General features: G+C 33.4%; 1 protein-coding gene, 1 long non-coding RNA gene and 2 other non-coding genes across 4 annotated transcripts in view; 3 read left to right on the forward strand and 1 right to left on the reverse strand.

The window, feature by feature from the left end:
- The window catches only part of LOC115981895 (probable isoprenylcysteine alpha-carbonyl methylesterase ICMEL1), an 18,864-nt gene extending 15,120 nt beyond the window's left edge, over positions 1-3,744 (forward strand). Inside the window, exons 8-11 of the mRNA XM_031104326.1 lie at positions 858-923; positions 1,074-1,217; positions 2,912-3,002; positions 3,391-3,744. Of these exons, the coding sequence (XP_030960186.1) occupies positions 858-923; positions 1,074-1,217; positions 2,912-3,002; positions 3,391-3,552 (463 nt within the window). The 3' untranslated portion in view covers positions 3,553-3,744. The remainder of the gene's footprint in view (positions 1-857; positions 924-1,073; positions 1,218-2,911; positions 3,003-3,390) is intronic.
- Positions 3,745-7,985: 4,241 nt separating this feature from the next.
- Positions 7,986-8,057, forward strand: TRNAK-UUU. Its single transcript has one exon. It is a non-coding gene; the product is annotated as a tRNA-Lys (tRNA).
- A 2,289-nt stretch (positions 8,058-10,346) lies between these two features.
- TRNAK-UUU lies at positions 10,347-10,418 on the forward strand. Its single transcript has one exon. It is a non-coding gene; the product is annotated as a tRNA-Lys (tRNA).
- A 1,730-nt stretch (positions 10,419-12,148) lies between these two features.
- Positions 12,149-13,135, reverse strand: LOC115981789. Its single transcript, XR_004089456.1, has 2 exons — positions 12,802-13,135; positions 12,149-12,417 (listed from the first exon to the last, which is right to left on the reverse strand). It is a non-coding gene; the product is annotated as an uncharacterized LOC115981789 (long non-coding RNA).
- Between the last annotated feature and the right edge of the window lie 11,327 nt (positions 13,136-24,462).

Genomic DNA, 24,462 nt, shown 5'->3' on the forward strand with positions numbered 1-24,462 from the left:
GAAGAATCCTTCCAGAGCCTATCAATTCATCAAAAAAAAAAAAAAAAAAACCAAAAAAAAAGAATCCTTCAAGAACCTATCAAGAAACCTCATTTAGTGCTGAGTTTAGTAAAGGTCCTGCATCAAATTAGTATCATAGCTCTCCACTGCTTCTGTCCTGCTTTGGTTCTTGCAGTGATTGCATGCAGTATTCAAATGTGAATTTTTTATCATCAGATCATTCTGGCCTAGTTTTTTTTTTCTTCTGAAGTGTTTCTTCTAAAGTGTAAGGATTAGATCAGAACTGCAGATGTTTTTATCTGTGATGAAAATTTTATTCAAATTGAAATGAATTAATGCATATGATGATCATAATACATTCCCTTCCTCTCTGCAAGTTACAATCCAATATTCCAAAAAGCAATGAAACCTGAAAAGGAATCACAATGTCAATTTCCCAAAGGTTGATATCAGAAATGCATAATTTGACTGTGATCTTGGGGTGTTAGGGTGAATTAACATGGTTGACTTTTTCTTTCCCTAAGCTTAGCCTCAAGCTTTATAGTGCCACTATGTTTTAACAATAGTTTCTAATTTGTTGGTATCCAACTATAAGTGACGTAAGTTATTGTAGTTTATAATTGAAAAAAAAAAAAAAAAATTGATATGCTTATACTTAAATCATTTAAACGTGGATGTACTTTTTTAATTACCAGTAAGCAAAAAGCACAGAAATAAATAGTGGTCTTGTTCTAGTTATGAAATCATTCTTGGCATTTTCACCTGTTGTTTTTTTCAAGCATTTTGTACCTTATTTTTCTTATTTCTGCAAATAAAAGATGCATTCATCTTACATTCCTTGTAATGTCCACAAACAGGTACAATTTGTTTAAACTAGTAGACTATTTCCATAGTCGAGGCCTGTACCGTTCCGTCTTTTTAAGGTACCTTCCCTCTTCTTTGAATTGATCACTTGTATTTTTTTTCCTTTTTTCACTTATTGAGTTATTGTTGAAGATGAAATATTTATTTGGTTAATACCTTAATCTTTACCAGTCACTTTTTTGACCTGATTGCTTGAAAATGTCATACAGCATAATGGAAGGAGAAAAATCCCTGGAACGATTCTCTCCTGAAGTAGTGGTCCAGAACCCAAACATTAGAAATGCTGTTTCCCTCTTACCACCAATTATTTTATTTCATGGTACTGCAGATTATTCCATACCTTCCGATGCCAGGTCTGAGTCTGCTCTGGATTGAACTCTGTGATTTCCTTTAATTACTATTAAATCAAATATTGCATGAGGTTCATTGGAGTTTTTAGATAAATTTTTATAACTGGTATTCTTGTTTCAAAGTAACATAAATAAGCAGTTTTGCTAACTGTAGTGTTAATTTCCACTTACATCTTTCAATGTAATTAATATAAGGAGTTCATTGGTGATATTTGTGTTTTTTGCATATGCATAAATAAACTTACAAAGATATATCTGAACCATAGGTTTGATGCTTCATATACATACATATATATATATATATATATATGTCCTTTTTGGTTTTAATTTCTATTGTTGGTTTTGAAGTGGTTATTGCATTTTTGGTGTAAGTTTCCACTTACATCTTCTAGCTCACTGTAGGTGCCATTGTGAGTGTACAATAGAGAGAGATTGGTGAGGGTATGCTTGGATTTTGTGGGGGGTTTGGTCAATTAAGTTTGTGTGTGATTGAGGAAAATGGGTGTAATGTCCTAAGAAAAAGCACTAGCCACATTTATGCTATACCCTAAAAGGAGTAGTCTAGTCACAATTGAGACCCCTTGTTGGTGTTTATAAAATCTAGATCAATCAAGAATATGCCTGATGTAGGAGTCAGCACACATCCACACAACATAAATCAATATCAAAATTAATCCGGGGCATCACAATGGGTCTTTGGCTGGTAGTGGATAGGTTCTTGTTGGTTTTGCATGTGAGTGGTGTTGGGTTTGGTCAAGGTATTTTAGGGTCGTCTATAGACATGGCAAATAGATTGGGTCAAGTCTTATCGACCCATATTTCTTCACATTAATTTAAAAAATAAATAAAATAAAATAAAAGATGGATTTAAATACATGTGCCTATATTATCTTTTAGAGATAAGCATTGTATCTGAACTTTAGAGAAAAAAAAAAAAAACCTTTCACTCATCATCGCAAAGCCTACAACATGTACATAAATACAAGCACTCTTTACCGATGAAGAACATCACCTATTATCAAATTCCAAAATATTACATATAAAATCACTATTTAAAATCTGAAGGGATCAATCCCAATTCTAGCACCATTTTTTATTTATTTATTTATTTTTTTCCTTTTTGACAGGTTAGAAAAAGTATTATTAAAGGACCACTTAATGCAAAAAACATCTTCCTCAAAAAAAAAAAAAAATGCAAAAAACATAAAGCAGCCTAAGATTACAAAAATAAAAATAAAAATGAAAATGACATACAATAAAGAAGCAAATCTACAAACATTGGGAGAGATTCACTAGATGTGAGTCCCCAAACCCAAGACCAATCAAACAAGGTGCCAACAAAGGAGGCAAGCAGCTGATTTTCTAAACTCTCCACATCCTCAAAAGTACGACTATTGCACTCCCTCCAAATACACCACATCAAACATAACGAAATCAACTTCCAAATGCTACCTAATCAATATCTACCATGTTACCTAATCATAAACTTTTGCATCTAGCAATGTCATACTCACCTAGATTCTGAATGGTAGCAAAAAGACATAATGTATGGCAATTTGAGTGAGCAGTGAACCACTACAAATCAGTTTTACCTGATAAAACAATGCAACCACCACAGTAGGCCTTCTAAAATTACCTAATTGAGATACCAAGTTTGAACTGCTTTTGGGCTCTAATTATCATCATCTTTTGTGCAGTACAAGTTTTACTGAAACTCTTCAAAGAGTTGGGGTGAAAGCTGAATCAATTTTGTTTGAAGGAAAAACTCACACTGATTTGTTTCTTCAGGTAAGGGGAAACTTAATTTGTTGCCTTTAGTTTGTTTTGTCAATATGTTGCTTTTGTGGATTGGAGAAATCTCTAGAGTTATCTTTTTGTGTCTATTTGGAGTGATCCTTTCAATTGACTACGACTCTCTTGATAGGAGGATAGTTTCTGTTACAGTTTTTTTTTGAATCTATCTCCTGGTCTAATGGTCTTTTTGCATAACCATTCGATTTTCATTCAATGTAACATTGAAATTGCTTCACATGCTTTGTTTGTTCCTGCTTATTTAAGAAACTGGTTAAAAGATCTTGTTGTCCCCTCATCTATCTTTGTCATGCATATTTAGATAATTGTGAAAAACAAACAGAAACTTGATCAATTTAGTTATATTTGTCGACATGTCATTCAGGATCCAATGAGAGGTGGTAGAGACGAGATGTTTGAAGATTTAGTAGGTATCATTCATGCTGGTGATGCTGATGCCATTGCCAAAGATGCAGTGGCTCCTCCAAGAAGACGCCTTGTACCTGAATTTATGTTGCAGTTGGCTCGAAGAGTTAGTCCATTTTAGCTATTTTTTATCCCTAAACTGTTAAATGAAGAACCCATTTTTTTGTTGATATGTACATATACTGCAGTGGTTATTGTATTTGGGTTACTGCAGTGGTTATTCTCCATCTCCCTTTTTTTTATTTGCAGTTGTTATGAGGTTTGTTCTTTTTCTTTATAATACTCATTGAGAGAAACAGCGTTTACACAATCATGGTTTTTTTTAAACTACAAATTTAGTGGGATGTTTTAATGAGTTGTGGGTATTGGATCTCTGGTATCTTAAGACTGTCCATCTTAGGGTTCCTTTGCCCGCAAGGCCGCCCTAGGCCTAGGCCATTTCGGCTGTGCTTTAGGGCACCCCCCCTAATATATAGAAAGGCCCCCAAATATAGGGAAAAAAATGTGTTTTATTTTTTATTTTTAATATATATATATATATATATATGAGTTACATTATACATTGATATATTATAGGAAATTCCCAATTTAATCACCGACTACAAATTAATATTTATGAGCTTACATTTAGATATTACGGGTCTGTTTGGATACCATTTATTTTGCTGAAACTGAAAACTTATTATTGAAAGTACTGCAGATAAAGGTAAAATTTAGTTGAAATAGTATAGTAGGGTTTATGAATAGTATCAAAAAGTGCAATGGAGCCCATGAATAGTAGTAAAAATAAGCTGAATAGTGAAATAATTTATAATTTTAATTCACATCTAAATCCACACTACGTATGCAAATTTTATTTCTATATCTAAATCACATACAATGCATCTCATGGACTACACATGACACAATGTCCAAATTCATATAATTCTCAGATATTAAACAAATTGGATTTTATGGCACAAATCCCATTCCCCCCTCCCGGGCGGGGGGCGGCCGTCCTTGATGAAGGACGCAAGGTAGTGCTAGTTAAGTTATAAGTCTTTTAGCCACAGAGTTTCCACTTAAAGTTACGGAGAAATTACATTTTATTATTGTAAACTATTACACTAGTTACACTATGTACTCTAAATTTTTCAAATGGAAGTTTTGTACTATAAATACAGTTTGCACCTCAACGTCATATTTGTTATTAACTTAGATGAAAAATATGCTGCACCATGTGAAAAGATTTAATTGCTCTTCATCTCAATCCCTTAAAAACAAAGAAGAAATTACACTTTCACCGTAAATTATACTCTTTATTACACTTTGTACTCTAAACTTTAGATTTTGGTCCAAGTTGACAGTAAACTTGACATCAAGGTGCAAAGTGTAACAAGGGTTATAGTTCTTGGTGTAAAATGTACATTTTAAAATTTTAAGATGTAAAGTGTAATCTGAAGTATAATTTAGGGTAGTAAAATATAATTTTCCCTAAAGTTACGTAAGATACCATTAGATGTGACAAAGTCACTATTATCGGTGACCTTGTTTCTATATGCTAAAAGTGACCATTACATTTTTAAATAAAATAAAAGGGAAAGGAATATAGGTTACCACATGACATGGTGGAGTTCATCATTGTATTTGACACATACAATCATTTGTGATCCAATCAAGATTGTGAATTTACTTTTCAATGTGATGTGAGTTACCATTGAATGCGATAATGTTACTATCATGTTATTGTTTGCCAAAAGTGACCAAAAAGAGAAAATTAGAAAACAGAAGAACAAGGTTAGCTGTGACATGGCATACATTGTCAAATTTGATGTAACTCTCCTACTAGGATCTTATCAGTGGATGTGATAGAGTTACCATTACTTGTGACGTTTTTACTAATTTGCCCAGAATGACAAAAAAATTCAATTAAAAAAAAAAAAATCGGTTTAGACCACAATGTTGTGAAATTCGTCTTGTATTTCACACACACACAATGCTATATAATCCAATCATAGATTAAAATAAATAAATAAAAAATCTTAGAAAATTGCAAAATCACTACTCAATGTGACTCGAGTTACAAGTAAATATGACAACATTACTGCCTGTACAATGTGACCAAAAAATGGAAATTACAAAAAAAATATAGGAAATTATATTGTTTAGCTCGTGATGTGATGGCAAAGTCTAAAAACTAAATCATTTCATAGTCAAACATTTAAAATATAAAATAAAATAAAATAAAAAAATCATACAAAACCGTGGAGCTACTTCTCAATGTGAAGTGACTTACTAGTGAATGCATGTATGTAAAAGTAACTGTCAAAGTGATTACAATTTTTGTGCGTCTCTATTTATAGTCAAAGTGATTAAAGAAAAGAAGAAAATCTATATTAAACAAGGTAATAATATATATATATATATATATATATATATATAAAGAGAGAGAGAGAATATGTTGGAAATATCAAGAAGTGATAGTTGAGCTAGAGGACTCTTAAGTTAAATAGCCTATATTAGCTCGCTATAACATGTTAACTTTCAAAGGTTATGTAAAGAAAAAAAAAGAGTGAAGGGTAGAATTCTCTATGTTGGTCCATTAAAACTTCTCTCCTCTCTTTTATTTTATTTTTTCCTAACAATAGTATTTAGAGCTCTCTGAACACATTAGTGTAGTCACTTCATTCTACACACATCTTGTACATTGGATCTCATTAAATTTTAAAAACCACTAGGACAATACCTTAGAATAGGTCTTTGAAACTTCAAAAAGGAATATATATATTTTTAGACGCTAAAACATCTCATTTTACGAGGATCATTACCTCATAACAAAGGAATCAAAATCAAGCAAACCCCATATATTTAGGGGTGAAAATCAAATCAAATGGACAAAGCTGTTTCATATTTTTATTTTTGTTTTTAAATTTTAAACATCAAATCTAATATTTTTTATTTAAAGTATCAGATTATAAATTTAAATAAGGGATAATTACAGCAAACCCACCTGAGGTTTGACCCGTTTTCACTTTGCCTACCCGTGGTTTAAAACTTTACACTTTGCCCACTTGAAATTAGTCCCGTTAGCCTCCCGTAACCCACCTCTCCGTTTGCCATAAAAAAAACACATTTTTAGGCAAAAACAAATATAACAAGAATCAAAAAGTTGTTTGTTTTGATTGCTTAAGAACTTCTATAAGAACATAGTGAAGGAATAGCAAACACGGGATAATTTGAGTTCAAAAACAACATTATTGAACAAAATAAAATGAGAAACCACATTACCCCATCATGATTAAACTCAAAAACAACAAAATCCCAAGAACAAACATCAGTGGCAGCATAAATTAAACAGAACCACAATTTCGCAACAAGAACATAAGATTTCCAAAATACCCAAAAACTCAAAATTCCATACAAACAAGCATTATTGAAGCAGAACCACAATAACCCAATAAGAAAACAAACAAACAAAAAAGACCCAAAAGCCGAATCATTATAATTACCACCAGACAACAAAAACCCAGGAAATAAAAAAGAAGAAAACCCCATTATAGGTGTGAGTCAGACCATTCTGGCATCAATGGTGTGCTTGTCCTGAAGAACCCTATCGAGAATGGAAGGATTTGCAAAGACAACAAAGCCAAAGCCTCTAGGTCTACCAGTGGTCTTGTCTTTCATGACCACAGTCTAGACCACATCACCATAGTTCTCAATGTACTCCTTCAGCTTTTCCTCAGTGGTCTCCCATGAAATCCCACCTATGAATAGTTTCCCCTGATCTGAATCCATTTCCAACAATCCATCGGCGGGCACTCTTTTCCATTACGGTAGTCCGGCGCTTCAGCAAACCGTGACAATCCATCAAGCCCAAGCCCAAGCCCATCTTCCCTGTCGTTCGGTCTCGTCGGAAACGACCGTATACAGAGACAAAACGGCAGCAAAAGAAGCGACACGAGAAGAAACAAAACAACAACGCTTAATCTAAAAGGAAGCATTACTGGGTTTTCTGGGTTTTTTTCTTTGTGGGTTCTTGAAGAAGAAGAAGAAAGAGATGGGTTTTGGAGATTGGGTATACTGAAGTCTAAGGCTATAATAAATTTCTTTCTTCTTCTTCTTTTTGAGAACTTCTATGAGAACTTCCATGAGAGGTTCTTAAGCAATAAAAAACCCTCACTTTTTTATCTTTGTTATGTGAACTTCTATGTTGTTGTGAAATTGTTGATATTGTAATTTCATTGAGCCATTGATTGGTGTGTTGTTCCTCCACTTTGTGTTCTTGAAGTTCATAAGTTATGAAAAACTCTAGCTTTTTGATTCTTGTTATATTTGTTTTTGCCTAAAAATGTGTTTTTCTAATGGCAAATGGAGAGGTGGGTTACGAAAGGCTAACGGGACTAACTTCAGGTGGGCAAAGTGTAAAGTTTTAAACCACGGGTAGGCAAAGTGAAAACGGGCCAAACCCCAGGTAGATTTGCTATAATTATCCCTTTAAATAAATAAAAAATAATCTAAATTATCAAATAGAAATTAGTTATTGTATTAAAATTACGAAAATAAATTAGTCATCAAGTCTTCTTAGCTCAGAGGTAGAGCACGTGGCTTTTAACCATGTGGTTGTGGGTTCGATCCCTACAGATGGCGCTAATCTCGTCATATTTTTTTTCCCCCTAGCAATAGTGTTTAGCGCTCTTTAAACACCTGTGTAGTCACTTTGTTCTACACATCATATACACTAATCTCATGAAATTTTAAAAACCACTAGGTCAATCTCTTGGAATTGGTCTTTGAAACTTCAAAAAGGAATGATTTGATCACATATTTTTAATTTTTTTGTTTTAAATTTTTTTAAATATTATTATTAATATTTTTATAGATACTAAAACATCTCGAGGATCATTACATCATAATAAAGTAATCAAAATCAAGCAAACCCCATATATTTCGGGTAATTTATTTTTATTTTTATTTTTATTTTTATAGATACTAAAACATCTCATTTACAAGAATTGTTACCTCATAATAAAGGAATCAAAATCAAGCAATCCCTAAACTGTTTAGCTCTTTGAACACTTTTTTCCCTCTAACAATAGTGTTTAGTGCTCTTTAAACACCTATATAGTCACTTTGTTCTACACATCATATACACTAATCTCATGAAATTTTAAAAACCACTAGGTCAATCTCTTAGAATTGGTCTTTGAAACTTCAAAAAGGAATTATTTGATCACATATTTTAAATTTTTGTTGTTTTTAATTTTTAAAATTTTATTATTATTATTTTTATAGATACTAAAACATCTTGAGGATCATTACATCATAATAAAGGAATCAAAATCAAGCAAACCCCATATATTTAGGGTAAGTTATTTTTTATTTTTATTTTTATAGATACTAAAACATCTCATTTACGAGAATTGTTACCTCATAATAAAGGAATCAAAATCAACCCTAAAGTGTTTAGCTCTTTGAACACTTTTTTTCCTCTAACAATAGTGTTTAGCGCTCTTTAAACACCTATGTAGTCACTTTGTTCTACACATCATATACACTAATCTCATGAAATTTTAAAAACCGCTAGGTCAATCTCTTGGAATTGGTCTTTGAAACTTCAAAAAGGAATGATTTGATCACTTTTTTTTTTTTTTTTTTTTTTAATTTTTGTTGTTTTAAATTTTTTAAATTTTATTATTATTATTTTTATAGATACTAAAACATCTCGAGGATCATTACATCATAATAAAGGAATCAAAATCAAGCAAACCCCATATATTTAGGGTAATTTATTTTTATAGATACTAAAACATCTCATTTACGAGAATTGTTACCTCATAATAAAGGAATCAAAATCAAGCAATCCCTAAACTGTTTAGCTCTTTGAACACTTTTTTTCTCTAACAATAGTGTTTAACACTCTTTAAACACCTATGTAGTCACTTTGTTCTACACATCATATACACTAATCTCATGAAATTTTAAAAACCACTAGGTCAATCCCTTAGAATTGGTCTGTGAAACTTCAAAAAGAAATAATTTGATCACATATTTTTAATTTTTATTGTTTTAAAATTTTATTATTATTATTTTTATAGATACTAAAACATCTCGAGGATCATTACATCATCATAAAGGAATCAAAATCAAGCAAACCCTATATATTTAGGGTAATATATTTTTATAGATACTAAAGCATCTCATTTACGAGAATCGTTACCTCATAATAAAGGAATAAAAATCAAGCAAACCCATATATTTGGTGGTGAAAATCAAATCGATATGCCAATGGACAAAGCTATTTTATATTTCTTTTTAAAATCCACACATCAAATATAATATTTTTAAATTTAAATAAATAAATAAATTATAGTATCAAATAGAAATTAGTTACTTAGTTACTGATTAAAAGTACGAAAATAAATAAGTCATCAAACAAGCCTTCTTATGGCTTTTAACCACGTGGTCGTGGAAAAGTCACGTGGTTGTGGGTTTGATCATACATATATGGTGATTTACCCTTTATTTTATTTTTATACATTTTCTCAAAAAAGAAAAGAGAAAAAAAAAATCAGTAAAAGGAAAAAAATAAAAATAAATCAATGGACTCACTTGTGTGTGTGTTTGCTTTAAAAAAAAAAAAAGAATGAGTAATTGTTACACCTTATTTAAAAGAGTGTGTTATGTGTAGTATAATTTGTCATATTCTCCTTTAGAAAAGTTACTGAGACTTTTAAGTGGAGTTTGTGATATATCTTTTTATTATAACCATTTTCTCTTTCCCTTGTGTGTGTGTTTGTTTGTTTTTATTTTATTTATTATTTTTTTAATAAAAAAATCTAATATTTTTAAATTTAAAGTACCAGATTCTAAATTTAAATAAACAAGTACCAAGAAATTAGTTCAGTATTAAAAGTATGAAAATAAATACACCATCAAGCCTTCTTAGCTCAGAGGTAGAGCGCGTGGCTTTTAACCACGTGGTCGTGGGTTCGATCCCCACAGATGGCGATTATGCAAGTGAAATTGTTTATAATTGAGGAAATCGTGATGTAAAATTTTCTTAAATTCCTAATTAGATCGGTTTGGGTTTCCTTAATGTGGAAATAAGGTTTTTCCTTGGTGTGAAAGATAAGGATTTTACTTGATGTGGAAGACAGGTATTTCCTTTTTTGATTTATTTATTTTTAATTTTTGAGAAAGGACAAATATTTCCTTAATATAGAAGGAAAGAGGGTTTTTTTTTTTTTTTTGGTTGAAGTAATTAGGTATTTCTTATTCATCAACAAATAGAATTGAAGTATTATAAATAAGCATTGTTGGAAATTGTTTTGTGGTTTTTGCTCAAGGGTTTTCTATAGGTGGAGAGGAAAAGACTCTTATTATGGAGTGAATTTTTTTTGAAGAATAGTTTGGTAGTTTCAAAGAATACTCGTGCTTATGTATTAAGAGTTTGTTTTGTGAGTGTGAGAAAGTCTTGGGGTGTATTTGGGCTTTGGGATTGTGAGTTTATGTTTATGAGGTTTGTGAGAAGTTTATTTATTTTTTATGTTGGTAAGGTTTCTGAGTGTTGTGAGGTTTGATTTACTATACATATTTGTAATCTATATTGTTGATGGTAAATTTTTGATTGGTATTGCTCGTGGACGTAGGCATCAAGTTGGCCAAACTATGTTAAATATTGTTGTTCGTGTTGATATTTTATTTTCTTGTTTAAGTAAATGTATTTTTGCTAGCTTTAAATCACAACAATTAATATTAGAGCTTCCGCTATTGTACATGTGAATTTTTTTTTTTTTTTTTTTTTGTCTTTTCATTTTTACAATTTATTGAGGTAATAGATTATGATTAATGCAAATATCACCTTCACTGAAAGTACTACCAACATCATTTTTATTATATATCAACAAAAGTAAAACTTCAATTCAAATAATTATGAAATCTGTCATATTTTTCTTTTTCAACTTTTTAATTTTTGGTTTAATTACACATTTAGTTCTCAATCTTTTACTCATGTTTAAAAATGGTTTCTATGGTTTAAAATTTTTTTATTAAAATCCTTATACTTTTAAGTATGTGCCAAAAGAGTCCTTGCTTTAAATTCTTGCTTTGATTTTAAGTTGAGATTGTTTTGTGAAGTTTTAAAAAATTTGATAGTAACAAGAGAGACAAGAGATTAGTTATTCAAATATTTTGTCTACTTCTTTTATTTTTGTTTTGAGATGGAGAAATTCAAAATATACTATATGCAAACAATAGTTATTGAACCAGACCAGAAATGAAATTGCAAACCAATTTGTCGACAGCGTATCCTGTGGAATTTGTCTAGGAGGGAGCTATTAGAAGAAAAAAAAGTTACAGAGCTGAGAGTTTTGAAGTCTAAACTTAGATGAACAGATGGGAACGTTGGCAGGGCAGCTTGACGAGACGAGGCACACTTTTAACGTTTTCCTTGGCAACGAGCTTTTGTACGAAATATTCTTATAGACCAGAGTTTCCCTAATCGCTATCATAGCAAAAGTCATTGCTTAATCAGTATTTATTTATTTATTTATTTTTTGGAGATACACAAAAATGAAGCTAATTACTAGTTAAATAATTTAGAAGTTTGCCTAAGAAAATGTTGCCCACTAAAGTGTGATATATATATTGGACATCAAATTCATTAAATAAAGCAGATTCGACTATAAAATAAGACATCAAAATGTAAGACGTATGTAATTTAATTACTCAATATTCAGTTGATCAAACTATATATCATGTTATTTAAAAAAAGCAGCATTGTTTACAAACAAAAGTACATATGCCAAGAAGATCGTTGTTATTACATTAGGCCAATCCTAACTAGCTGACTTACATAGATATCAACTTCCTATGGTTACACAAATTAACCAAACCATAAAGAGCATTACACAAATTTAACTTTGATCTTCTTGTAGTTGCTTTTGTCAGACATCATAGCATTGAGCACTTTTGATTAGTGCTTTGATGCTGATTTGCCTCCTTTTCCCTATACAAAAAAATCATAATATTTTCAATTAGAACAAACACATCAAAGAAATGAGCATGAATTTCGATACAAACCTACTATGTCTTAATAAAATTTCACAGAATTCTGTTGACGATCGCATGGCAGATGCACGTTTAAAAACATGGGGACATGGTAGTTATGTAGCATGGAATTCAAAATAGAGAAACTTGTTGCACTTTAGTATGTTTGGACTATGGACACACACTAAAAACCCGAGTTGAAGACATGATTTTTAACTTGAAATTGTCTTTAATGCACATTTTTAATTGTTTTTAGACCTGTGTGTACGGACACACGCGTGTGTAACAAACACTCCCCTTTGAAACATATGTACTAAGATGTGTCATGCTATGTATTGCGTACCTTCTTCTTAGGTTCCTGAGGCTTTTGTGCGGCCTTCTTTGCACCCGACTTGGATGCTGGAGCTTTGGCTGCATTATCAGTAGACTTGGCAGGCTCCTTCTTGACCTGCCCAAACAGTTGTGTGCCAGCAGGTTTTTCAGACTTCACTGAAGCCATTTTTCCGGAGACTCTTAACACAAATGGAATATAATTTAAGTGAAAGCTTGTAAAACTTGGTGGACTCTTGAGTACTATCTCCTCCCAAACATACTCTTTTTATAGCAGATTTCTACCACTGTGGTAGAGGAATTCGAATCACAATTTGCAATAAAAGATGACAAGGGGATGGTGGTATTTCTAGAGAATGGAATAACTGATATCGTAGAGCACTTGAAGGCTTTAGCATCATATGCTCTGCGTTGTAACTTCTTTTTCTGATTATATTATTTTTTGATAAACTTAGCATATCCTCTCATAGGTTTATAGTTTTTATTTCTTTTTTAAGGAATATATATATATATAAAAGACGATGTGAGGTATCATGTATTATGGCTAGGTAAGCAATCAACGAATAATTATTTTCTTATCAGAAAAAAAAAAGGAATAATTATTTTTCTTTCGCATTATTATTTTCTTTTTTCTTTTGAAGGTGTGTCCCAGAATAAAGGGCTAATATTTGGTGCCACAAAAAGTACATGCTTCCAATGGCATTGTGATTATTACCGCAATAAAGCCTGGTGTCTATGTTGATTCGAAGCTTAATTTTTCCATTTAATTCTCACCTAGTTTAATCTTTAGATGGTTGATTATGATAAATCACAAATTCTCCCAAAAGATTAAATTATTGAGATATGGTAAATTTAATAATTTAACCATATACTTTTAACATTTCTTCTCATGTATGGGCTGAAACTATTTTTTTAATAAGTGAGGCCCAACATGTGAGATTTTAAATGAGAGGTAAAGTGGAGGAGATAAGAATCAAAGTCAAGACCTCTTGCTTTGATTCTATGCTAAATTATTGAATATTATCTCAAGATATGTGTATGGTGATGACTTATATGTTTGATTAGGTCTATTTCAATTGTATTGTTCCGCTACCTTGACATTAAGTTAAAAACCATCAACTTCATCTGTTAGTCTCATTTTAATAACTTTAGCCTCACTATTAGTTGTTGTCTTCCTTGATGTTGTAAAGTTGTAATTTACAACTATGTGTTTTGTTGGCTTTAATTTCGTGTCAAATTTGATTTTAATTCTGTTCAATCTTTTGTACCTTGTATTTCATGTGAGATTTATTTGTAAGGGTTGTGTGTGAGAGAGAGAGAGAGAGAGAGGGTGTGAAGACTCAAGGCATTGAAGACTGAAGTGTTTTCGCGGGTAGCTCGCGAGTAAGCATCCTGCGCAGTGATGCATGTGCTCTGCGTATGACTGGAATACAAAGAGTTAGGACTGGATGGAGACAACTAGTTTTTGCGAGTATCTTGTAGGTAAGGCCTTCCTGTGAGACACCCGTGAAACCTTATGTTTTGCCAAATTGTCATTTCTGATACACACTTTCTGTACCTACACTATTTATACTCACATTACCCACAGATGTTGAGGAGTACTTCTAAGAGAAAACCCTAGCCACAAATCTTGAGAGTTAGAGATTGTTATATCCACAATTCTCTACACAATTGCTTGTGAATTTTCCTCAACTCCTACCTCTCCATTTCTATACTATTGAGAGGTTGATAGTCCAAACACTTACCACACTCTTTCAGAGTGTTCAGTGAGGTTTTGGTGCTGTTGGGAAGCATTGGAAGAAGCCAGGCTTTGACAGATGCAATTGGGCGTATTGCGGGATCGGGAGAGCTAGACAAGATATGGTTCCGAGAAACCTTGTTGGAGTAGGAGCTTGGAGGGCTTAGGTGCATTGGGTAGATTAGGCTTGGAGGGTCTCTTGCTAACCCATGTATCCCAATTGATTGTCTAGTGGATCGATTACCTTGGAGGGCGGCGGAGAGGTTTACGCCGAGTAGTTCGATTTCCTCTTCGATAACACATCGGCATGTTATCTTGTGTTTGCATTCTTCTTCCCTACTCTTTTAGCTTTCATATGTCTATTGTGTTATATTGAATATGGCTTAGAGTAGTATGTTTGTTTATTCATTCGCATTTATTCTATTCCGCACTTAGTATAAGTTAGAGTAAAATCTACCGAGCTGTAATTTTTAATTTGGGGGTCTAAATAGCTCTTGTGTTTTAACACATTTTCGAGCATTCAGATGTCTTAGGCATTTTCAAAGATGCATGTTAAATAGATTATTCTTTACAATATTATTACTAAGACATTATGCATCTACTACAAATAAACCAATAGAACAAAATAAGACCTAGCATAATATTATTACAAAAAAACTAATAATTGAATATTTTTCTTTCAAAAAAACTAATTATTGAATAAAACATTAATATTATGATAACTAGTCGCAGATCCATGTGATGCGTGGGAATAAATAATTACTTTGTAATTGTGGTATGATGTATAATTTGTTTTTTAAATTTTGTAGAAGATAATTTTTTTCCCTAAAAATTAAAAAATTTCTAAATTTTTTTTTCATCTATCCATCTTTACAAGTACATCATTTTAATATTTTGGGTGTGTTTGATTGACATTATTTCTTTTTGAGGTGGTCCTAATTTTTTAAAATTATATTATGGTTTGGTATAATTTCTATTTTTTTTTACAACTAAACTCTTTATGTTTCAAATATATTATTAAAATTTATCATTTCTTAAAGGAAATTATCATGATAATCAAAACTCATTACAAAAATTACACCTGATATTACTCAAATAGTTGACAGACACATTCAAGTACATATAAGATTGTATTTTGATATAAATTCAAATTTTCACTTTCAAAATAACTAATTATTATGTCAAACAAAAATCAAACAAAGGTTATAAGAGGGAGAGAGAAGGCTTGTGATGGAGAACTCAAAACATACTACAAATCGTATTAACCCAAAATAGTGTTATAAAAAAAAATACAATGATTCATCAACCTAAAGTAAAGTTACAAGAAAGAATAAATAATCGAGAGAGAGAATAATTATCTTTTTTGTTAAGTTATGATTTTTTCACATAAAATTTGTGTTGGCTTTATTCCATGACAAAAAATGTTGTAATTGCATTAATTTATTTTCTTGTATTTTGTGGGATTTTATTGTATTGGGTTTAGTATTAAGTTGGTGAAGATTGCTCAAGAAGTTGATCTCGCGACTCAACTCGCGAGTGGTGCAACCCCCGAAAGTCACATGAGAAGCACGTGTTGGAAGCTGAAGAGTCAAGTGCCAGCCTATATTTCGCGAATCACTTCGCTACTCAGGCCAAGTCGTGAAGTGACCTGTGAAACTCTTTGCATGGAGGATTTTAAGTGTAACTTTCTAACCCTTTACCTATACTATATATACTCCCATTACCCACAAAATTAAAAAAAGGAGGCTATTCAGAAAAAAAACCCTAGAGAGGTTTTTACAACACACTCACCTTGTTAGAGAGAGGTACACATTCTCAATAGAGAAATCCTTGTAGTCTCTTTTTTTCTCCCTCTCCCATTGTTATACCTAGAGAGGAGATTTGTACCCAATACAACCCACACCTATTCAGAGTGTAGAGAGTGTTTTGGAGCTTGGGAAGCTTTGGGATTTGCCAAAAGAAGTTGGTATTGCCGGATTCAGATAACTAGTGAAGACAAGACTTCGAGAAGTCCGTTGGTAGCAGGAGCTTGGAGGACTCAAGTACATTGGGTAGATTAGGCTTGGAAGGTCTTTTTGATATTTTTGTACTCCAAATTATTCACTAGTGGATCGATTTCAAATTGGAGAGTTGCGGAGAGGTTTTCGTCAAGTTCTTCTGTTTCCTCTTCAATAACATGTCTCAGTGTTATCTTTTATTTGCACCTCTCTTCCCTACTCTTTAGTCTTTACATTTATTACTTATTGTACTTGCTCATGGCTTAGAGTAGTGTTCCGGTTTATTGCGCTTGTTTTACTCTTGTTCCATACTTAGATAAGTTAGAGTAAAAGCAATTAAGCCATAATTTAAAATTGAGGGTCTAAACAAGCATTAGTGTTTTTATACTAATTGAGCTTTCAATTGATATCAGAGTAGGTACACTTGTTTTGGTTTAAATATCTAAGTGTAATCCTTGACCCTTTGTTTGTATTGCCATGGATAGTTCTTTATATGCTTCCTTGCATGTTTTGGATGATGTTGATTGTAACATGCCATGTGTTTGTGAAAATGCCTCTAAAAGTGTTAATCCTCATGATTATGATGACCTGTTACATAACTCTTCAGGTGTTGTTAAAATTCCAAATGTCAAACTCTTGAAGAAAAAGTCTAAGTAGTTTCATGAGTATTTGAGCAAGTTCAGTTGTGAAAACGATGATTTGATTGCTAAGCTCAATGAATCCAACAAATTGGTTGAAAAATATAACAAACTTGCTGAAAATTCTTGTGAAAAGTTGAAAGAGTTTGAATGTTTGAATGTGGACTTGAATGCTAAACTTGTTTTGTCTAAAATTTTTTTTGATGATCTTAAATGTGAAAATGAAACTCTTAAGATGCATGCCAAGTATTTGATTGCTAAACCTATTGTTAAAAAGGAAGATGTTATTTGTTGCAATCATGTTGTGAGACCCGATTTTGTGCCTATTGTGAGTTCTACCTCTAGAGACAAATCGGTGTACATTCCTCCACACAAAAGAAAACAAAAAGTGGAGAAAAAGGCTCTTAAGCCAAAGCCTTTTTTTAGGTATCATCCTAGGGCTTTGAATGGATCTAAGTTTGTTCCTACTCGCCACCATTGCGGTGTGATCGGTCATATTAGATCTCAATATTCCATGTTGAAGGGCAAACAAAACCATGTTGCTAGATCCCTCCCTAAAAATCATAGTGGACCTAAACACATTGTTTGTCACCATTGTGGTGCTTTTGGTCATCTAAGACCTCATTGTTCTAAGTTTCAAGCTCTTAAAAGAATCAAAAGAAAAGAGAAACTTGAAATTCTTGGAAGTTATGCTAAGAAAGAAAAACTAGATTTGAGTAAAAATGGTAAGTTGTTGAAGAAAGTTTTTAATGCTCTTAACTCTTTGTCTATGTGCATCTCCGATTCTTATTTTTTCAATCCTTGTTGGATTCTTCATGCATTAGATACTTCATTATTATGCATTTGTGCATCATGCATCTATTTATATAAATTGTTTTTGTTTTTGATCTTACTTTCATGCATTTGTTTTTGTGTGTGTAAAAATCCAAAATGCATAAAAAATGAAAAATCCAAAAAGTTTGATCATGTTTGCTTGAGCACATATCACATGTGAGTTTGGCCTAATACCTCCGTATTAATGGCATAGTGCATTTACGAGCTTAGCTTGTTATGTATGCACTTTTTAAGTGTGAGTGAAATCTAGAAATTTATGTTTAATTTTTGTAAATAGATCTTCAAGCTTGTCATGAATATCTAGCCAATAGTCTTGATTGATCTTGATACATGCGTAGAATTGATCCTATATATCTCCTCACATTTAATTTTTATGTCAAAAAACTCTTCAAATGTCAATCTCTAAAAAGAGAAAAAGCTAAAAAAGCCTTGCTTTGAAAACTAGCTTGACTAGGAAAAGGTGGAGCAACATGTATGATGCCAAAGCCAAAGGCTTATTCTTCAAAGAAATATAAAAAATTTCATGACATCATTGCTCGAAAATTGAGGTGTATTGATAAAAAAGTATGAAAAATGGAAGCCAAATGAAAAGCTTTCAATCAATGTAAGCACTTTGTTGAGGTGTAATATATGTTCATTTCTACTAGTGAGATAGGTCTCTTGACTTCGTGCTATGTGTGTATGACTTGATTGAATTGATCATTAAAGTTTCATACTAGACTATGGACTAATTCATACTTGATTCCCACACATAACACACAAGTCTAATGTTCAATGAATGCCTATTTCATTTGTGTGATTGTACATGCTCAAATGTGATGTGTGTGTGCTCAACCATATGTGAATCAAACCAAAAAGATTTTTGATCAATTTATTTGTATTTGGAAGTGATTTGTATCACCCATGTTTTTCAAAATTTTTAAGTTGATTTTGAGTGAAAAACATGTTTTCTGAGTGTTTTAGCAACTCATTTCGCGAGTGGTATAAGTCCCAACCTAGTTGTGAGTTTAAATGGTCCAATTCTCAAAATTTTCAACTTTGGACAGAGTGTTTTGTGACTCATATCTGACCTGCAAAAAGTTTGCGCACCATTTCGCAGGTTATTGAGTCCCCAAATTTTTCGCGACTGGTTCATGAGTCAACGAATCGCGAAATGCCCAGAATTAGCTTTTTAAAGGGCAATTCGAGGGACATGTGTTCTAAACTTCTCCCATCTTTTACAGAACTCCTATATCAAAGTTTCTAATCAAAACCCAACTAATTTCAATTGTTTTACATTCCATAAACATCTCTTACATAACCTTAACTCTTTTAATTGATTTTAATCCTTAGATTATGTTTTTTTTTTGGGGGGGGGGGGGAGATTTTGTTCATAGTTGGGACAAATGGGGGCTGGAGAGTTTAATTTTTGTCAATCTTTTTGATTGAGTTTTGCTTTAAATGTTGATTTTCTTTAGATGTTGGCCCTTTGTGGCATTCTAAACATGTATTTAGGCAAGTTTTTAACATGTTCATGCATTGTTTATCATATGTGTATAGTGTGTGCATATTAGGTGTTTGATAAAATGCCTCTGGTATTTTTCATCCATTTAGACTCCGATGAGTACCAAACTTTGGGGTTTTTTCATGTATCCTCATTTGAAACATGTTTGGTTTATTGGTTGTGTAGTTGACACACCTTGCCCCACATGTGCTGCTTCCATACTTTGGTCATGCATTGCACATAGCCACCCCTTGTACACACCTTTGCTACACTTGTCATGCATTGGTCTATATCTTGTTTCCTTATCCTAGAATGTCATGTTTACTTTATGCTTTATAGCATTTTGTTTTTAAGGTGTTTTGTCTTTCGTTTGAGCTTCATTTTCTCATTCATGTTACACCTCTCATGCATCTTTATCCTTGTTCATATCTTCAAATATTTCCCTCATTTTTCTTGACCCCTTTGTCTATTTGTGTCAAAAAGGAGGAAAGTATACTAGTGAGTATACTAGAGAGTATTGTCATTTCTATATGACTCTTGTGCACATTCTCAAGAGGAGAAATTCTATTTCTTGTGCACATTCTTAGGGGGAGAAAGTCTTAGGAGAGATGCATATACCAAGGGGGAGAAGACATTTCTTATAAGAAAACTTTGTTTTGTTTGTTTTACATTATGTTTGTTTTCTTGTTGTCTTTACGGTGCTTTGAGTTACTTTTAGTATTATGCTTTGTTGTTCTCATCACATCATGTTTATGTGTTGGACAAGCATACATCCTTATGCTATTATGCATACATCCTTATGCTTTTGTGCTTTTATTAATTGCATGTTCGGATGATCATTTGTTTTGCTATATGATCACTGTAGCCATTTCCATATGACTGTCAAGTGTTTGACCAAGTTGTTCATATGTTTTACATCTTGTTTACTTGATCGCTTTTTACTTATTACATTATACTTGTCCTTTTATTACTTGCTTTATCTTAAGGGTCTAATGTGTTTTGTGCAAGAGTTTCAGGTTACAAGTATATATGTTCCAAGTTCATCACAGGTTTTAGATTTAGGTGTGAGTGAGTTTTTCCATTATTCCCAAACTCACTTTTAAGTTTAGAGTTTGTTATAGGGTGTTTCTATCACGGAACAGCCAAAGCGGGAGATTGTTAAGTCATGGTTTTTTCACATAAAATTTGTGTTGGCTTTATTCCATGACAAAAACTGTTGTAATTGCATTAATTTATTTCCTTGTATTTTGTGGGATTTTATTGTATTGGGTTTAGAATTAGGTTGGTGAAGTTTGCTTAAGAAGTAAATCTCGTGACTCAACTTGCAAGTGGTACAACTCGTGAAAGTCACATGAGAAGCACGTGCTGGAAGCTAAAAAGTCAAGTGCCAGGCTGTATTTTGTGAGTCACTTTGCGAATCAGGCCAAGTCTCAAAGTGTCCTGCGAAACTCTCTACCTAGAGGATTTTAAGTATGACTTTCTAACCCTTCACCCATACTATATATAGCCTCATTATCCACAAAATTAAAAAGGTAGCTATTCAGAAGAAAGCCCTAGAGAGGTTTCTACAACATACCCACCTTGTTAGAGAGAGCTACTCATCCTCAATAGAGAAATCCTTGTAGTCTTTTCTCTTCTCCCTCTCCCATTGTCATACCTTAAGAGGATATTTGTTCCCAAACACAACCCACACCTATTTAAAGCGTAAAGAGTGTTTTGGAGCTTGGGAAGCATTTGAGATTTGCCAAAAGAAGCCGGTAAGGCTTGGCGGATGCAATCGGGCGGTATTGCAGGATTTGGATAACTAGTGAAGATAAGTTCGTTGGTAGCAGGAGCTTGGAGGGCTCAAGTATATTGGGTAGATTAGGCTTGGAGGGTCTTTTTGATATCCTTTTACTCCAACTTATTCACTAGTGGATCGATTTCGACTTGGAGGGTCGCGGAGAGGTTTTTCGCTGAGTTCTTTGGTTTCTTCTTTGATAACATGTCTCGCTGTTATCTTTTGTTTGCATCTCTCCTCCATACTCTTTAAGTTTTACATTTATTTCTTATTGTACTTGCTTATGGTTTAGAGTAGTGTTTCGGTTTATTGTGCTTGTTTTACTCTTGTTCCACACTTAGATAAGTTAGAGTAAAAGCAATTAAGCCGTAATTTAAAATTGGGGGTCTAAAAAAGCATTAGTGTTTTTCACACTAATTGAGCTTTCATTTTTTGCGAGAGACTTGAATTAGATAAATTTATGGAAAATAAGATGAGAAAAAGAATAGTTAAAATAAAATATATAGTCACATGAAATTATCCAAGCCATGCTATGTAATTGAATAATATTATATGATGATGCACAAAATCATTAGTGGGCTAATCGTCCACGTGCATGCTAAAGAGGGTACTTGAAGAGCAAGAGAATAAAGAACCAATAGAGAGCAGTAGTGGGGTACCAACCAAAGACCCTCCGAAGGTTAAGTCAGTGATAGAGGAATCTCCAAGAAATCAATAATATGAGAGCTAGGAAATTTCATGTACCATAATGAAGAGGAGGTTTGGTGCTTATATAGTGGTGTAGAGCTGACCTAGATCCTTTGAATGTAGGAGCTTTCCTTGTAGAAAAGATTTGGAGTTAAATCTCTGAGATCTTAGAGCTTTTCTTCCCATATAGGGAAGATACAAACATGTACCAGGGTCTTTGGGTGTGGTGTGCAAGTTATTTCCATATATGGACACATGAGTGGAGAGCACGTAAAAAGTTTTGTGAGACTTAGTGTACTCAACAGTCGATATGGTTATCCATCCGTCGGTATGATCATCCTTCCGTTGGTATGCAAATGGAGGATGAGGCGCAAACTATCTGTTAGGCACCTACGTGAGCTAACCATTTGGGCCAAATGCATAATACTCAACAGGTCTCCGGAAGCTGACGAGTCTTAGAGGATAGTGAATCGTTGAATTGTCAAGGCCTTAAGGGGATTGAATGGGATATGCATCCCAACAGGTCCATGGCATATGGTCCTATTGGGCGAGGCACTTACCTGACGGGTCAAATAGTCTAAAAAGCTTTTTTGGATGAAAATACCCCTATTAGCTGCCTCCTACTTCATCATTTGTCGGGATAACCGATGGGCCATGGAGTCTAAAATAAATATATAATGGTCATTAATTGCTTCACCTAGGAGTTCATGATATTAATAGGGGCAAAAGTGTCTTTCAGAGAGACTAGGCGACATGTGGTGACTTTTGATTAGATGCCCTGGACAGTAGCATCGCTTTGTTTCCCATGCTCCTCCGGCCTATAAATATTTTGATGCCTTTCCTAGCCTCTTGTTTGCCATTCTTTACTCCTTAGCACCAGAGCTTTTTCCTTTGTTGGTTTTTAGGAGATCGTTCGTCGCCTCAAAGAACCGTCGGTTTCCTTTGTTCATTGCTCACATTGCTATTGTCGCTATTACATAAATCTTCTCTCTTTTCTACTTTACTTTTTATTTTGGTAAGTAGTCATTGGTTTTATTTTTGGGAGACAAGTGAGTATAATCTTAGTTTCCATTCGTCTCTTGTAGGTGAGGGAATGTTAGGAAGTAGTGAAGCGACGAGTAAATGTTCATCGTCAGTCCGTTTGGGGTTGGGGGACGATGAGGCCAACCTATCAGGATACGAGTCTATATTGGATGACCAATATGGCTCCGAGAGGGAGTCATCGACGGATTCACCCTCTAAGGAAGAAGGGGTTACCAGTCCATTAGGGCGAGGCTATAGGAAAATTGTCCTTCCCTGAATTTGGTCAATAAAAGATTTCCTTGTAAGCATGAAGAATGAGGTGTTTGATAGACTTCATCCTTGTTTCCAGATTCTTGACAATGTCCCTATAAGAAAGGCTGATAAGGGGGAGAAGTGTTATACGGGGGAATTGTATGAAGTTGGGTTTTACGAGGCAACCTTCATCGTGAGGCTGAGGTTGCCTCCTAGCCATCTCCATCATCGGTTAGCAGATTATTTGGGCATATCCATTTGCCAAGTAGCCCCCCCTAACGCTTGGAGAATATTCATAGGGGCTGAAGTGTTGTAGGGCTAGATGAGTGGTGGCTGTCGGGCTTTATCTCTTGAAGGGTTTTTATATTGTTACAAGCACCAAGAGATCATGGCATCTAAGGGTTTTTATAACTTTGTGTGTCGTCGAGTATCACTGAGACTGGTATCTGACATGCTTGATTCCAACCTTCAGTGGAAGAGTAGGTTTTCTTTGTCCAAGGGGTTAATTGGATATATAGACTCGATGAGTGGGAAAGCATAGGTGAGATTTACCACCATGCCTGGGGGATTATGGATAAGTCTGGTGAGTCGTTAGTTTCCCCAACTGCTTGTCATGCCATTCTAATCGTCGGTTTTGCTATACTATTGTCTAACTAATTTGATCAATCTTATTTTTCAACCTAAGCTCGCTCGTCGATTACCTTGGACCAAGAGGGAATATTTTGGATACCCAAAATTTTTTATTTTTTTGGGAAGCATGGAGATGAAAATTTCATTATTTCTTTTGTTGTAAACCTTTAGCTTCGGTTTTATATGTGAAATTCTTTTCCTTGGTTGCTTCGTTCTAAAGCTCTAAATCCCTTATGGCTTTGCAAAAATAAAAAAAAAATAAAAAAAAAATAAATTGGTCTTTGTTGTTTTTGTCTGTAATTTCTGATGTGGTGCACTTAGTAATCAAATCTGAGTATTGTGCATGCACATTGAGTCACAAATTTTGAGATCTAAAAATATTTCCTCTATTCTTTTTTTTTTCCCCCATTTTTGTAAGAGAGTAAGAGTAATATTGGAGAGATAATGGCTTAGTTGAGTCGAGCTCATTGATGGTGTTGTTGCCAAGGGACAGCAGTGGCAATGATCATTGGTGGAGTGGGAGAGAGATGGGATGATTGGCAAAGAGAGAGATGGTTGGGGTTTTATTTTACTTGGGTTGGTTGAGAGAGAGAGAGAGAGAGGGGGGGGGGG

This window comes from Quercus lobata, chromosome 3 (assembly GCF_001633185.2).
Source record: "Quercus lobata isolate SW786 chromosome 3, ValleyOak3.0 Primary Assembly, whole genome shotgun sequence".
Classification (NCBI taxonomy): Eukaryota; Viridiplantae; Streptophyta; class Magnoliopsida; order Fagales; family Fagaceae; genus Quercus; species Quercus lobata.